The sequence below is a fragment of the Xiphias gladius genome, chromosome 15, assembly GCF_016859285.1.
Source record: "Xiphias gladius isolate SHS-SW01 ecotype Sanya breed wild chromosome 15, ASM1685928v1, whole genome shotgun sequence".
NCBI lineage: Eukaryota > Metazoa > Chordata > Actinopteri > Istiophoriformes > Xiphiidae > Xiphias > Xiphias gladius.
The window spans coordinates 5,340,523-5,356,861 of record NC_053414.1 but is presented as its reverse complement, the minus strand read 5'-3'; the positions used below and the strand labels follow the sequence as shown (position 1 = coordinate 5,356,861).

General features: G+C 38.3%; 1 protein-coding gene across 4 annotated transcripts; it reads right to left on the bottom strand.

The window, feature by feature from the left end:
* Positions 1-1,209: 1,209 nt before the first annotated feature.
* Positions 1,210-15,985, bottom strand: LOC120800761 (B-cell receptor CD22-like). Of its 4 annotated transcripts, none has more exons than XM_040147090.1 (13): positions 15,645-15,985; positions 11,541-11,879; positions 11,060-11,278; positions 10,020-10,358; positions 8,958-9,167; positions 8,492-8,845; positions 7,857-8,087; positions 5,710-5,970; positions 4,512-4,772; positions 4,091-4,172; positions 3,927-3,987; positions 2,379-2,611; positions 1,210-2,209 (listed from the first exon to the last, which is right to left on the bottom strand). In XM_040147090.1, the coding sequence occupies exons 1-13, from the start codon at positions 15,661-15,663 to the stop codon at positions 2,128-2,130; spliced, it is 2,691 nt and encodes an 896-aa protein (XP_040003024.1). In that variant the 5' UTR covers positions 15,664-15,985; the 3' UTR covers positions 1,210-2,127. The 4 variants fall into 4 exon arrangements, with proteins under 4 accessions (XP_040003024.1, XP_040003023.1, XP_040003025.1 ...); XM_040147089.1 differs by lacking the exon at positions 15,645-15,985 and adding an exon at positions 15,367-15,623; XM_040147091.1 differs by lacking the exon at positions 15,645-15,985 and adding an exon at positions 15,367-15,623 and having other exon boundaries at positions 4,512-4,673.
* Between the last annotated feature and the right edge of the window lie 354 nt (positions 15,986-16,339).

The window sequence follows — 16,339 nt, the reverse complement described above, 5'->3', positions numbered from 1 at the left end:
TTATAAGCTCCTGAGTAGTTGACCTGGAGTCGACTCTTTGTGGGTTAGAATTAGTTGTGTTTAAGCTTTTGTCCAGCAATCCCCCAGGTTTGGGTTTGAACACTGACACTGCGGCTCCAGTTCCAAGCAGCAGTGCCCCGATTCTTCATTCTCTCAATATTCAGAAAATAACACCCACTGTGGCTTTCTGACAAGTCTTGTGGCCAAACTGCATAGAATAAGAGGAGTAAAAATAAATTCATTTGACTCTGTGGTTTTCAAGCAGCTGCACTTCATCGCTGCCATGGGTACTATTTGTGGATTTTTTTTTTTTTTTTTTTAGTTTCGTGTATAATGTCACTGCTAATAATGTCTACGTAATGTTTTCTGTTGCTTTCCCATGAGGCTTCGTCTGCTCCGCGCACATTTCTGAATTTCGGTTTGCGTTCCTCATTTTTTTTTTCCCCTTCTGAACCATCCCCTTCTCAATTTTTCTCTGTTTTAATTAACACACAACACTAACGCCATACCAGAGAGCACACTGCAAAGTGCAGCTCACTTCCGCCATGAAGCGTTTCAGGCTGTGAATGTCCAAAAAAACAAAAAAACAAAACCTAATCTTCATCTTTCATCAACCCTGTGGGACGAGGTAGATGCAGCAGAGGCTTTGACCGTGGACAGAGCCACGCTGGATTCCTGTCTGCTAACAGCTGGAGGAAACTTGGTGTGCGATAAAGGCCAAGATGTGAGATCTGTGCTTTTCATACACCAGCACTGAAAAGGCAGGATTTTTGCTATAGCTGCCTCATACCAACTTTACACAGATAAATACAAAAGTATATCTCACCATTTAGTGAGAAAGTTTATGCCGTTACTCCGCAAAAATCTGTCGTAGCATGGAATCATTGCGACTGTATAATATCGTATAACTACTTTGCTACCACGTAACATATTCACACTCAAACAATGGTTGATCATTTATCCGTTTTTGAGCCCAAACTCGAACTGTTGGTGTTTTCAGGGGACCTTAGGTCTCTTTTAGGCAGAACTATGCCCCTCTTGGCTCCTCCGTAATTCAAACACTGAAAACCTTGTATTGAGATGCTGAGAGTTGGAACAGCCTGAGGAAAAGAAAAAAAAAAAAACAACTTAATATCTTTATTCATCTTTATTGTTTAAACAAACAAACAAAAAAACAAAAACAAAAAAAAACAGGACAGTGCAATTAAGTCCATTCAGTTTAACAAATTATAGCCAGAGGGTGAAAACAGTGTGAAATAACTCTCACAGACTTAAATACTACACAAAATCACAGTAAGTAAAAAATAATAAATCCATCTTGGTCATGAGATGTGTACTTAAAGGTGCTATATGTAAGTTTTTGATATGGCTACATCGCTAACATCATCATTAAAAGCTGTCTGCTTACCAGTCTAGAAAAAAAGCAACGCTAATGTTAACTCTTGTTTTGCTTCTATTTCTATCACTTCTTCTACTGAACTTAGCACGCTGACCAGCTAGCCCCGGCCCGCCCCGTCTCGTAACAGCACTTTACGATAGTGGGTCACTGTGGCCTCCAGTCTGCTCTCAGTACAACATCAGAGGATGAAGAGGCAGCGCTGCCCAGAGGGTTTATTATAACCTCTTCTCTTGTAAACGCATTGATGGATGAAGCTCTTGGCAAGTAAGCAGCTGTTAATGCTAACGTTGGCTATGTAGCGATCGCAAAAACTTTTAAACAAAACCCTAACTACACTCACTAACTCGTAATGGTAATGCACTAAAGTTAACAATTGAGAAACTGAGTTATATTGACAATAAAAGCAGAAAACTGAAAAAAGAGCAGAGCAGAGAAATACTGTTGTAAAGACATAATGTGTATAGAAAAATGCAGTTGACAGGATATTGGAAATGGTTTGCTAGAGCTAGAAATAAAATATTACTCCAAATGACATCTTTAACCATATTAACCATTCATTTCAATATTGACAGCCATGTTCAAAGATGCCATTACGATGTATCTACCTAAAGGACGTTCCCTTTTGTGATAGGGTTTGCTACATTATTGAACAACTCAGTCCTGAGACATGTCTTTTTACGTCACTGTGGATACAGTATAAAGTAACAGACTACAGACCGATGCTGTGCTCAGACTTTGTTCAGATGCTCTTTTTTTTTGACTGTGCCGTACACTGCAGATGGATCCTCCGCAGCCTCTTGGCATCTTAATCTGTGAATAAAAACCTTTATTTATCGAAGTATTAATATAAAGTGTTATAATAAAAGACCCAAAATATAAACTAACAACAGGTTGAAATTAAAAAAAAATTTGCAAGAATAAAACTGTAGGAATAAATACATTGACACTGACAAAGCAAAGAAATTTTTTCTGGACTCACCTTGGGGTAGCACTGGCACTCTTAACGGCGACATTAGTGTAATCCACACCCTCCTCGTCCTCCTCTTCTTCCCTCCAGTGTTTGCTGGGCTGAGCCAGGCTGATGTTGGAGTACAGAGGATCTTCCTGATTTTTTGAGAATCTTACGATGGAATAGAAAAGTTCATCCTCCTGCGCTGCTGGTTCTCTCTGTACTGCTGCTGAAGAGTTCTCATATTCTGAACCCACATTTAGCTAAAGGGTAAATATTGCATAGACTTAGGTACTAAGGTATGTCATAGGAAAGATTTTATTGACCCGTAGCACAAAATGACCATATTGTAAAACACCTTAAGGACTAAAGTGTAAAAAAAAAAAAAAGTGTGATTAAAGGTTCTGTCATTCCAGTGGCTCAACCAAGATACACAAGATACTTAAAATTTCAGGGGTTATCATTTACTGGAGGTTCCCTTTTTTGTTTTGGAACCAAGCCTGATTTCCAAAACCAAAAAGTGAGTCAGAAGCTTGAGGTAACTTTTGTTTTTATCCCTGAAATCCCTACTGTTCACAAGTAAACGTCAATAAAATTCAAGAATTGCCTAATGGCAAATGAACTTCATATACCACTTTTTTTTTTTATTATCATTTTTATCCAAAGCACTTCCAGTTTCACTTCACCCATTTTCTCAAACTCTGGTTTGACCATTGGGAGCAATTTGGGGTTCAGCGCTGGGATCTAACCACAAACTTTGCAATTAGTGGACGACCCACTAGACCGGCTGAGCTACAGCCTCCCAACCTTTATGTACAAATCACTGACATGTATGTATAGATGGAGAGATATATATCCCCAAGAAATGAAAGAGCCAAAGCCACATTACGCAGTGTCGATGAAAACAGTGTCCTTGTATCAGGTCAAGTCAGTGATACAGATATTTGGCTAAAGGTGTCACAGTACAGCCAGGAACTCAAGGGAAAGGACCCAAACGCAGACACACAAAGGCAGGCTGATGCAGCAAAGATACTTTGATGGCAAGAAATTGACTGGCTTAAAGGCAGATGGGTAGAACAACAGGTAGGTGAGATGACAGGCATCGACAGGAAAAAAAAAAGGATGCCACACACACAAAGAACACGAGGGATTATAAGCAGGAACAAAGTTGGTTTCACTAGGAAGTAACTAAGGAGCATACACAGAGGAGCTGACAAAGAGTGAGGAAGACAAGGGTAATTGGAAACAGGTGACACTAATCAGGGTGGGGCAGGCAATCAAATAGGCAGAAAAAACACACAAGGGGAGGAAGTACAACAACCATAGACACAAAAGAAAGGTAATTTCAAACAAAACGGGAAATAATAACACAAGAGTCCAGGGCAAAGAGTCAATCAAAGGGCAGATCATTACTATAGGTTTATCAAATGGTTGAACAGGATGAAAGAAGAGAGGGTGATGGGGACAGAAGGTTTAGTCTGGCTGAAGAAACTAGCCAAACAGGGATGTAAAGCACTATTCAAATGAGTTTTAAGGTGAGAGTGGACTCAGACTGATACCTGAACTCCTCTTCCTCACCTGTGCTATGTTGTCTGGTCTCTCTCTAGGCTCAGATATCTGTTTCAAGGACCTCTTTTTTCTGGACAGGAGAATGAACGAACGAACAACGTAATCATTAGAAACAAAACTGACTGAATGAAACACATTACCTGACATAACTGCAATAAAACTGAACTGCTTACCTAATCAACAGGAAGGCACAGAGGAATATGACAGCCAGAAAAATAACAGTGATTGATCCAGCAACTGCTGACTTCACTGACCCTGGAAAAGAGTGATCAAATGGAAACACTGGAAAATATTGGGTCTTTGGGCAACTTGTAACTGGATATAGCATGCCTTTCAGCATGAAACTGAAAGGCAAGAGTGGTGCAGCAACAGCATCACCAAGACTTGTCTCTGGGCAAGTAATCATTGTTTTTTCTGCAAACATATTTGATTTGCAAATGATCTAGGGTTGACATACTATACTATTTGTTTGCTAAATTAGTCTCCCATCTAGGTAGCTAAATATTGCCAAAATAAAATTGGGCCCTGTAACATAAGCAGGCTTGTAACTTTAAGGCATAAATGACCTGTGCAGCAAGCACAGACATTACTTACTTGCCATAACAGTCAGATTTGACTTGGAGTTACGATGTCCTCTTCTGTTCTGGGCTTTACAGTAATAATTCCCACTGTGTTCAGGTCTGATGTTGGTGATGGTGAAGATCTGTCCTGATGCTTTTGGTGGGACTTCATTCTCTTTGTACCAGGTATAATTAGCTGCTGGGTTAGAATCACTGCTACAGGTCAGAGTCACTGTACTGCCCTCCATTACTTCATTAGAGGGACTCACTGACACAGTGAGATTTTTTGGAGCATCTGGTGGACAATAGAGACAAGTCTTCAATATTTGTCTGGGAGCCTGGTTCTAGGCATGTGTAGGCAAAGAGGGTTTGTTGCTAAGATTTCCACAAGACCAGAGAGGCATCAAAGAAGAAGGTGAAAGAACACACAACTATATAACACAAAACACACAGAAAAACTAAGAATTATAATATTCTGCATGAAGCACTGGTTCTACAAAAAACTACAGGCTGACACCAGCATGCTAACATGCTCACAATGACAACGCTAATGAGCTGATGTTTAGCAGGTATAACGCTTACCACGGTCACCATCATAGTTTGGCATGTTAGCAAATTAACATTTGCTAATCAGCAATGAACACAAAGTACATATGATGCTAAATTGAATGCCATTGTCAAAGTATTGGACAAAGCCCCATACCTTGTTTATACTCATCCTGTGATGGACATGAATGTTTGTACCAAATTTTATGTCATTTCATTCAATAGTTGTCAAGACATTTTACTCATGAACCAAATGGTGGCACTAGAGGAAAAGTCTGAGGATCACCAAAGTCAGTAGGATTCATCCTCTGGGAGCCACGGATGTTTCATGGCAATCAGTCAAACAATTGTCGAGATATTTGATTCTGAACCAAAGTGTTGGACAGACACAGCATTCTTGATGACGTGCCCTACTCCCCCCAAAGTAGGCAGTTGTAACTAAAAATTACTTAGAACATAGTCAATCACTTGCTCAGAAACTCAGTTTGAAGATTCCTCCACTTTGTTCCAGTTGAGTGTGAAGAGCACCACAGCAGGCAGTGACAGCTGGTAAGACTGCTAAACTCTTAATATTTCTTCTTAACAACATAAAATTGGTTTTGTACCAGCCTAAAGCAGGTAAGACGGCAGATAAATCAAAATATATTCAAATACATTGTCTACCAAAGTGATTTTCTAATACTTACACTGGACATCTATGAATAGGTCTGAAGAATTGATCTGTCCAAACTGATTCTCAGCCTTGCAGTGGTAAATCCCTTTGTCCTCGGAGCTGATGGAAGTGAAATGAAAAAAGCCTTCTGGTCCTTGAAGCAGTATTTGGTTGTCCTTGTACCAGATATAGTTAGCTGCTGGATTAGCATCACTTTGACAGGTCAGCTTCACCGAACTGCCCTCCACTATGTCACCAGACGGACTCGCTGACACGGAGGAGGTCTGTGGAGCATCTGGAGGAGATGTAGGAAAATAGATAATTATGACCAAAAAAAGTAGCCAGTGTGCATTTCAATCGGGTTATCATGCTCAAAAATACAATTCAAATACAATACTCTGTCTCTGCCGTCCCGTTATTTTTCCCCTTGTGGTTATCTGAGAGTTTACACACCTTTTTGGTGTGGTCTGCTGTACACCTTACATTGAATAAGGCCATTGCCTTGATTGTCTTTTATATAAATAACTTGCTGTTGAAACTATTCATGCTCTGAGTAAGGCCAGAACAATTCATGATCAGGAAAGCCCTCCAATGGCTGACAATTTGCAAAGAACTTGGCAGACTGAGGCTGTTTATTTTAATATACGACACGTTTCACTCACATTTCACCTTGATGATGTATTTAGTTGAACTCCCTCCCAGCTTATTCTCAGCTATGCAGTGATACTCTCCAGAGTCAGGGGACTGGATGGTGTTGAAGACAAGCTGTGGATCTTTACTGATCAGTTTTTTGCTGTCCTTGTACCAGGTATATTTAGCTGCTGGGTTAGCATCACTGCTACAGGACAGAGTCACTGAGCTGCCCTGCACTATGTCACCAGAAGGAGTCACCATTATTAAGGCATCCTTTGGAGCATCTTCAGGAGAAGATATTAACGTTAAAATGATTAATATGACATATTCTGTCATGAAACAAACTTTTTTTTAGTTGTTAATAATAATAGCAAATAGAACATAATTCCACCCAGACAGTTTTTTTAATTTTACTTTCATTGTTTAATTATGACCTCATTATCATCCATGCTCATCCAGGTGCTTGTCATCGACCTAGCTCCAACTCCCTATTCACTGGAACCCCTGCATTTGCCACCAGATATCTGTACGCTAGTCAAGAATAATGTTGCCCATCTAGTGCTCAGCCTCCACTTCTTTGTTCATTTCACTGACTAAACAGGACCTCAGCATTAAATGCCCTCTATAATGTCAAATACAAAGCGTTTTCTGATCTGAAGCCCCTGTCAGCAGGATGGCAGATGTCTTACAAAATATTACAAAATGTTGAAAAATAAATTAGTATTATGATGTGACAATGCTGTGCTTAAGGTTTGGTTAGGTTTTGCCACAAACATGACTTGGGTAGGTTTAGGAAAAGACCATGGTGTGGGTGAAAATAAGTACTGAATTAAAGCTTGGTAAAGATTGTGGTTTGGGTTAAAATAACTATGGAATAATCGTGGCCATGCTTTAAGAAAAAACAAAAACAATTTAAAAAGTGGGGGGAAATGAACAATGTCATCTACAATGTCTTTAAGTCTGATGTTTTTCAGACCCGTCCACCTATCCCAACCCCCTCCCTACTTCGCCCTTACATCAACTGAAATAATATTCCAGTTGTTTCTTCTAAGCAACTGTCAACGACTCACATAAAAAGCCGACCTAACTGAAGGGAAGTCAACGCTAGACTTTTATTATGAAAACAGAGGATGTGTTGAGTCACATTAATGGTAGTTAAACATCGTTTGGGGAAGTGGAATACCTGTTATGACTCTCGCTCTACAGATGATGTCGTAATGCTATGAAAATGGACATGATACTGAATTTATCACCACAACAGGGAGACATGGAGGACTTTTTGAGTTCTTCTGAATTTGGCTCCAGTTATACTCACCATTACATCTCTTAATTGTCTACTCTTATTGTCTACTTTCATTTCTTTCTGGGCGATAGTGTCCACCATACCAAGCTGCATAGTGGCAGTACCCAAAAGGTTTAAAAAAAAAAAAAAAAAAACAGGTTTATAAATTATGCTGACATTACATTTTGTCAGGAAAAAAAAAAGATACATTTGTGCGTAACTAAGTGTTCTATGACTGAAGACATTACAAAGTGGTGTAAACTCACGCACTAAAGGAGAGTGGTAATCCTCATAACCTCTCATAGCACAGGCGATGTTGTCTTCAGGATTAAAGTGATGTGTATAAGATGAAGAAGTTTCAAATATAATTTTCTCTCCATTCTTGAACCAGACATAGGAAACTTGACCGGTGGGAATGCAGATGCTGTGACAGTTCAGCTCTGCCACGGTATAAAACTGGCGGCGTGTTAATATTCTGGTAACGTGCACCTGCAGAGCTGGATATGAGAACAAAAGCGTTACATCATGGATCACTAAACAGTCAAACACAAATACACCCACATTTAAAACTGAAGTTACCTGTTGTATAAATAAACTGATACAAACATCCCATCTGGAGACTGACAGGGATTATACCAACTCATGATTGTTTCTGTTTTATACAAGCCTTTTTCTTTTTATAGTTTCATGCCTTTGTATGTAAATATTACCCTTTGCACGTTGCTCAATTGTTTTTATGCTACCAGATATGTTGTAGTTGCACTTTTGAGAGCCATTTTAGCTTTTTGCTGAAAACTGCTATATAAATCAATTGTAATTATACATAAAGTATACCATAATCACTGATAAAATATCATTAAGTCTCTAAATTAAATATCCATCAGTTTGTGTTCGTCAGTACCTGTGACAGTCAGAGTGGTGCCAGGTAAACTACTCCTCCATTCAAAGCCTCGTGTTTTGAACTTGAAGCGATACTCGGCCGAATCGGTCTCTCTCAGGTCACTGATTGTCAGAGTGGAGCGTCCTAGCAATTCACGGACCTGAACACGACCTGAAAACTGAGCGTTTCGATGAAGGTCCTCTGGCTCTGATGGATTTTGCCACTGATGACTATGTTCAGCAGTGAACCAGAATCTTGATTCAATTTGAGCTTCATAGCTGTTGTAAGTACAAGAAATGTCCACTGATGAGCCTTTGAGGGCACAAATTCTCCTGTGATTGTAATTCACTATGTTGCAGGATTGACCATTGAAGCCTGAAAGATAAAATTGCGGTTTTGCTATATATTTTATTATAACCCATATTAAAAATCTATATGGTTGTGATGAAGTAATTTATACTAAGGCAATGATTCAAAGTAAACTTACACACTGAAAGAGAGGGGGAATTCTCAAATCCTTTTACAGCACAAGAATAGCTGTTTTTATAATCATATGTGTATGAGTAAAAATAAGAATTTTCTCCATCCACTTTCTGTCCATTTTTGAACCAGACATAGGAAGAACCATCGAGTTGATGACAAGTCGTAACACACTGGAGATTTAGATAGGGAAACACCCTCACCGAAATATCTAGATCTGTGAATAAGGAACAGAAATTTCTTTTGAGAATACACTGTCAAAGACACTCGCACACGGTGAAGGAGTCAAAATGGGAAATGCAGTTGCTGTATTAGTAGCAAAATGAGTAATGATCTAATCAAAGTGTATATGTAAATGTGGAAGCAAATGTTGAATATACACTCACTGAGCACTTTATTAGGAACACCTTGGCACTTGCTTATTTGTGCAAATATCCAGTCAGCCAACAATGTGGCAGCAGTGCAGTGTATAAAATCCTGCAGATACAGGTCAGGAGCTTCAGTTAATGTTCACATCAAACATCAGAATGAAGAAAAAATTTGATCTCAGTGACTTGGACTGTGGCAGGCTGGTCTGAGTATTTCTGAAAATGCTGATTTACTGGGATTTTCATGCACAACAGGCTCATCACAATTGGACAGTTAAAGACTGGAAAAACGTAGACTGGTCTGATGAATCTGGATTTCTGCTGAGGCAGCAGATGGTGGGGTCAGAATTAGGCGTCAGTAGCATGAATCCATGGACTCAACCTGCCTCTTGTCAACAGTCCACACTGGTGGTGGTGGTGTAATGGGGAGGGGAATATATTCTTGGCACACTTTGGGCCCCTTAATACCAATCAATCATTACTTTGAATGTCACAGCCTATCTATCTTTATGGCTACAATTTACCATCTTATAATGGCTACTTCCATGATAATGTACCAAATTAAGGTGGTTTTCAGAGCAGAGGGAAGCCTACCCAGTATTAATACAGTGCCCCTAATAAAGTGCTCGGTGAATGTATTCACTTTCAAATTTACAAAAAAATTTTCTATATTAAATATCTTTTTTTGTGTTCATCAGTACCTGTGACAGTCAGAGTGGTACCAGGTAAACTACTCCTCCATTCAAAGTGTCGTGTTTTGAATTTGAAGCGATATTCGGTTGAATCTGTTTCTCTCAGGTCACTGATTCTCAGAGTGGAGCGTCCTTCCTCTGTTTCAAAGACTTGAAAACGGCCTGCATACTGGGAGTCTTCGCTAAGGTCCACAGGCTCCTGACTATGTTTATGACTGAACCAGAATTTTGATTCAACATTTTCTTCATAGCTGTTGTAAGTACAAGAAATGTCCACTGATGAGCCTTTGAAGGCACAGATGCTTCTGTTATTGTAAGTCACTCTGTTGCAGGATTGACCTTCGAAACCTGAAAGATAAAATTATTTAAAAAATAATTAAGAACGTGTCAACTGTTTTGCAGTGCACACAGTTAACATGTTCACCATCTTAGTTTAGCATGTTACTAAGCTAACATTTCCTAATTAGCACTCAACACAAAGGGCAGCTGAGACTGAAGGAATGTGATTAATTTTACAGATAGTGAGAAACCAAAGCAAGACATATTTAAAAATTTTGACTTAATGACGGTGCTAGATGACGAGGCAGAGGGTCAAACTTTTTACAATTTATCCTGTGTGTACCTTATTTCATGGCTGTCTATCGAATAGCTGTGCAGAAATTTCACTTAAAACCACTGAGTCAACCTCATGAGGAAGAAAACGTAGGTGGATCACTAAAATCATTAGAAATTATCCTCGCTGCACCTTGGATAGCTGTACCAAATTTCACGGACATCCATCAGATAGATAATAAACAACAATAAAAAGAAATTCTCAGCCTCATGGTTGGTCTAGAAGAAATGTCAGGGTCGGCCAAATTAAGTGTGATTCATCCTCTTGAGACTGAATTTCTCTAAAAAATTTCATGGCAATTCATCTTACAGTTGAGACATTTCAGTCTGGACTGAAGTGGCAGACTGCCGTTCACAGAGTCATGCTAAAAACATCTCTAATTATGAGGCTCTACCAGGTGACGTTATGTTAGTGGAAGACTGTGGTCTAAACTCACACACTGGAGGAGAAGGGAAATCCTCGTATCCCCTTAATGCACAGGAAACGCTGTCTTCAAGATTTGAGTAGGCTGAGTAAGATGATTGTCTGTTTGAAATTTTCTCTCCATTACGGTACCAGATGTAGGAAATATCAACAGATAGAGGACAACTGCTGAGACAGTTCATGTTTGCGTGGCTAGAATATATTCTATCTGCTTGTCGGATCACCTTTAGATCTGGATAGGTGGATATGTGAAGAAGGAACAGAAATGTCATTGCAGACAAAACTTTCAACATACACGCATGAAAATACACACACACACACGCACGCACGCACGCACGCACGCGCGCGCGCAGCATCAATCAGCCGTAACATTAAAATGTTATGTTGGTATGGTGTAATATACAAAGTATATATATATATATATATATATATATAACATTCTTTTCTAGACATTGAACATATGGAAATAATTAACCCATAAATGAAAATTTTACCTGTGACAGACAAAGTGACTCCGCGTTCATTAGAATATCTTGGAAAGACTGCGTTTCTCATTAAACTGAACTTGTACACAGCCGAATCGCTCTCTTTCAGGTTCGTGAGTGTCAGAGTGCAGGTCTTCGAAATACAACTGTTGCTCACACGATTTGTGTAGTCTCCGTCCGTTGTCAGATCCACAGGTTTTTGAACATTCAGTTGAGTATACCAAATTTTTTCATAGTAATTGTGACTTCTAGTTGTGTACGTGCATTGAATTTCCACTGTTGAGCCTTTTAAGGCACAGATCTGAGTACGATAGTACTTCACGCTCCAGTTATTCTGACCCAGTACCACTGTAACACAGAGCACAGCAGAAACCACAATTAGATTCAAAACATGAGGAGACAGACTTCTATTTGTAATAGAGGTGTGTCCAGGTGTAAAACTTCATTATCTTAGTGGGCTAATTTCAAAAAAGCTGAGACTTTTCAACTGACTAACTAGAACTGAGCTTAAGACTTGTGCTGTGTCAAGCGTTCTTATACTTTTACCACATTGTTAGGGACTTTGTAATGTCTGCTTTAAAAAAGGGTATATACTGTAGAAGACAAGTTTTATTGTCGTTTTTAGTTTATGCCAAAGTAAACAAAGATATGTGGCAATCTAAAAACAGTTTACAGTTTTACATAATGAGTATTCATAATGCAATGAACATCTCTACGGTTAATCTCTAAGGACATCATACAGAGGGTACAATGAAGGAACAGCAATGTGCTAAATCTCAGTACTTTAACACGGTATTTACTGAACAAGATAAAACGAAAAGCTGAAGAATAAAGATTTGAAGGGTGCGGTTCACGGAAAAAAAAAAAGTCTGCTTTGCTTGGTTAATTTCCTCGCTGTAGCGAGGCTCCCACACAATGTGATGCATAACAGTGAGGCACTGGCAACTATTGTAGATAGTAGATATGTAAATTAATTTAAAAAAAAGAAAGACTTATTGTAGAGAAATAGCCACACCTACCAAAATCAACTTAGTTTTTTCCTGATGTTCTCACAGCTTTCAAACATCAGGCAGAAGAAATTAACACTATGCATCTGACTGGTAATTACTTTTAAACATTCACAAAATTTTGTATTTTTTTTAATTTAGTGAACTAAATATCTGCCCTAGTCAAACCAAGAACTATGAGTTTGCAGCATCTCACAGCGAACAACAATCTTCTAGTTTTTAGTGAAAGATATATGGAATTCAAAATTTTCCCCCTGATCACATCACTTGTTTCTTCCTCAAGAGGAAATGCTCTGGTGGAAGCAACAGGCAACACCATGTCCCTCCTGTCTTTGCATCTGTCTACACATTTATCTTTACTGATGCGATTTAACACCATTACTCGCTTTCTCTCATCTCTCAAAGAGTTTGTTTTTTGTTTATTTGTTTTTTCACTTACTACTTACAACCTAATCTATAGCAAATGCATGTCTTCTCAATCAGTTAGCAAGATAAAACAAGGCTTTCGTTAAGTTGGACTAAATCAGTATTTTTACATTAAGAGTATAAGAAAAATGACTGTGTGTAATGTGAAAGTAATTACTTGTAGTGCCAAACCCAAAAAGCATTATCGATATCAGCTCTGCCAATTATTTTATTGACTTTGAACTCAGCTAACAGACAAAGTTAGCAACTAGCTGGTGAACATAGTGGAGCATTTAGCAGCCAAAGAGCCAGATACTTCCCTCAGGAGTTGGCGGAGACCAAAAACAGAGATAAAAGAAGAGTGACTTTTGAACTTAATGTTTGTCAGGTGGACACAAACATGACTCCGAATTAATGATAATATTGGTCAGTGTCTGCTGTTTGTGAGCAACTTCCCCATATAAACTTAAAAGGTGATAAGTCACTATGTTATGTCCACAGCTTGTTTTTCACGAAACTTCAAGAGGCAAAAAAAGTTGTTAAGTTAATATGGAAAACATGGATTTACATGTCATCATGTCATAACTGCACCTGAGAAACGTGAGTCCAATATTCACTCTCTTTAGCTCAGTTTTTGGTCTCCAATATTTGACTCGCTAGCTACTAAATGCTCCAGTGTGCTCACCAGCTAGTAGCTAAGTGTCTGCTGTTTGGTGCTGATCAGGAAGTGTACAGTGGGTTCTCTCTTTTTCTCTCTTCTTTTAAAGACTTTTTTAACCGAAAACAGCTGCGAACGGAAAACAAGGCTATTAGAGCAGTGAAAGTGAACCAAAACAGTACAGTTTCAAGCCCGAAAACCATATCAATGAGCGGCTGAAAGACGCAAAAATGCTCTGGAGAACTTCGGTGGGACTGCAGAGTCAGGTGTGTAACATGACAGACTTCTGTTTGTAATAGAGGTGTGTCCAGGTGTAAAACTGCATTACCAAAAACGACTCTGGCTCTCATGTCATCCCACTTCAAGTCAATGTGAGACTTAGTGGGCTAATTTCAAAAAAGCTCAGACTGTTCAACTGCAGAACAACTAGAACTTCTCTTAACTAGAACTGAGCTTAAGATTTCTTCAGAGTCAGGTGTTAATTCTCTGTGGCTTCATTACAACACGCAACACCTTTAACATTATACGGTCAGTTGACCAGTTGTTAAATAAAAATACTGATTAGTGCCACTTTAAGTTTGTCGCCCACCATGCAACTCCTATAGTAAATAATTTATTGTGACATGAAAGACATGATATTAACTCATGTTATCTTCACTTTGTATTTCCTAACCATATTCAGAAGCCTAACCATCTTTAAGTGATCTTTAAAGGGCAGCAGAAATATGCTGAAGTTTTACATAGCAATGAACTTTTTTCTTTGTTAATGTAAAAAAGCAGTGATTGAAGAAATATTTGGATCCTTTTTTTTTTTAAGGAAAAAGAACTAATACTGAAACAGTTCAAGTACTCCATTAAAAGTCCTACAAAGGAAATGTTAGTTAAGTAAAAGTATGTAAGTATAATCAGGAAAATGTACTTACAGTATTATAAAATTACTCAATGATAAATGTAAAATGGCCCCCATGAATGTTGTGTTATTATATATTATATTAATGGGTTATTATATTATTAATTCAGAAAATAGTGAAAAATGCCCATCACAATTGCCCAGAGTCCAAAGTGACATTTTCACAATATTTGTTTTGCCCAAGCAATGCTCCAAACTTCTAAATTATTCAAAACTATTTAAAATTATTAAAACAATTAAATGGAAATAAAGCAAATCCGCATACATTAAGAAGCTGGATCCATGAAATGTTTGGCATTTTAAACAAAATATACAAATGGGTAGTTTAATTTATAACAAAGCATCATTTTTCATAAGCCCGTCATATGTTTTGTACGCAAGAATCTTCATTTGTAAAGTAACATGGAGTGGAGTAAAAACTACAACTTTTCTCTGAAATGTATGGGGGGTAGAAGTATAAGTATGAGTAGCATGAAAAGATAATACTCAACTTAAGTACTCTAAACTTTATAATTAAGTACAATACTTGAGCAAATGTACATTCTACCACAGTGCACTTCCATCCATCCCACATGACATGAATTAGCTTTACTGTCTTCAATGGTACTTCAGTCTATAAAGTTTATAATGTTAAGTACATAGAGATGCTGCTGGTGTGAAAAACAGAAACGGCTGTCTGTTGGTCTTCCTCTACACATAAATTTATAGAAAGAGAAGTAAATGTCTGGTGTTTCATGGTTTGCACTACCACACATCAAATTTATTTACTCACCAAAAATAAAACAAACAAACACTTTCCTCTTAATTTCTGAGGCGTGCTAACTCCTTTACATTATAGATGTAGATGTACAGTACCTGACAATGTGAGAAGGAAGACAGCAAATTTCAAATTCATGGCTGCGCCTCACGTCTCTGTTACATCAAATTAGTAGGTAGATCATACGCAATACTGTTACAATAAGCATTGCTTCATCAAACCAGGAAGAAGACAGCTTTGTCTTTTGTGGCTGTATAATTTGTTAGACATTAACGTGTTACAAGTTGCCCGTCTTCCTTCCTCTTTACATTATTAATATGCATGAACAGACAAATGCCTGTAAATCCCCAAGACAAAATGAAGAAATGATTCTTACTGTCTTGCAAATGATCCATGAACTTCTTACAATAGTTTATGGAAACAACAGAGATTAATCTCGTAGCCTTGTAGTTCCTCTAACACTTTCTTTTCTTCTTGAGAGGTCCACTTTAGGAAGAAACATAACATATTGAATCACTGGTGTCTGAGTGTATTGTGCAAACTAAAAGTGAAAGTTTATCCCCCCTTTGTTCTCCCACCAATAGTGCCTCGCTCACAATTACTATTTCCTGGCAGCTTCAGGCTGTGTGTACATTATCTCAAGGCTCTCTGTAGGTTTGAATTGGTTGGGTTAAATTTTGTGAACAGTGTGTAAAGTAATCCTCAAGGTAAATACAGAGGAAACGTTTTGATCAGTACTAAGGGCAGATGTGAAGGCTTGGTGCTTCCAGCACATCAAAGTTTCCTCTTTGAGCTTCTGGGGTTGTGGTGGCTTTATTTCAAAGCAAAATCTGAGGTGGGTGGTTCACACTTGACAAAACCAGTTATGCCTCCATCATTACTGCAGATACTTTGAGTACTTATTCAGAAGAAACAATACAGATGTTTTCTAAGAGGAACAACCCTATAAGGCTAGTAAAAATCACACGGGGCTAAAACTACTGGTGAGATAATAGGGAGATAAAGAAGACAGAAACATACTATCTAACGTGACAAAGCATTGGTATGAAAAAAACAGTAAAAGAACCACCC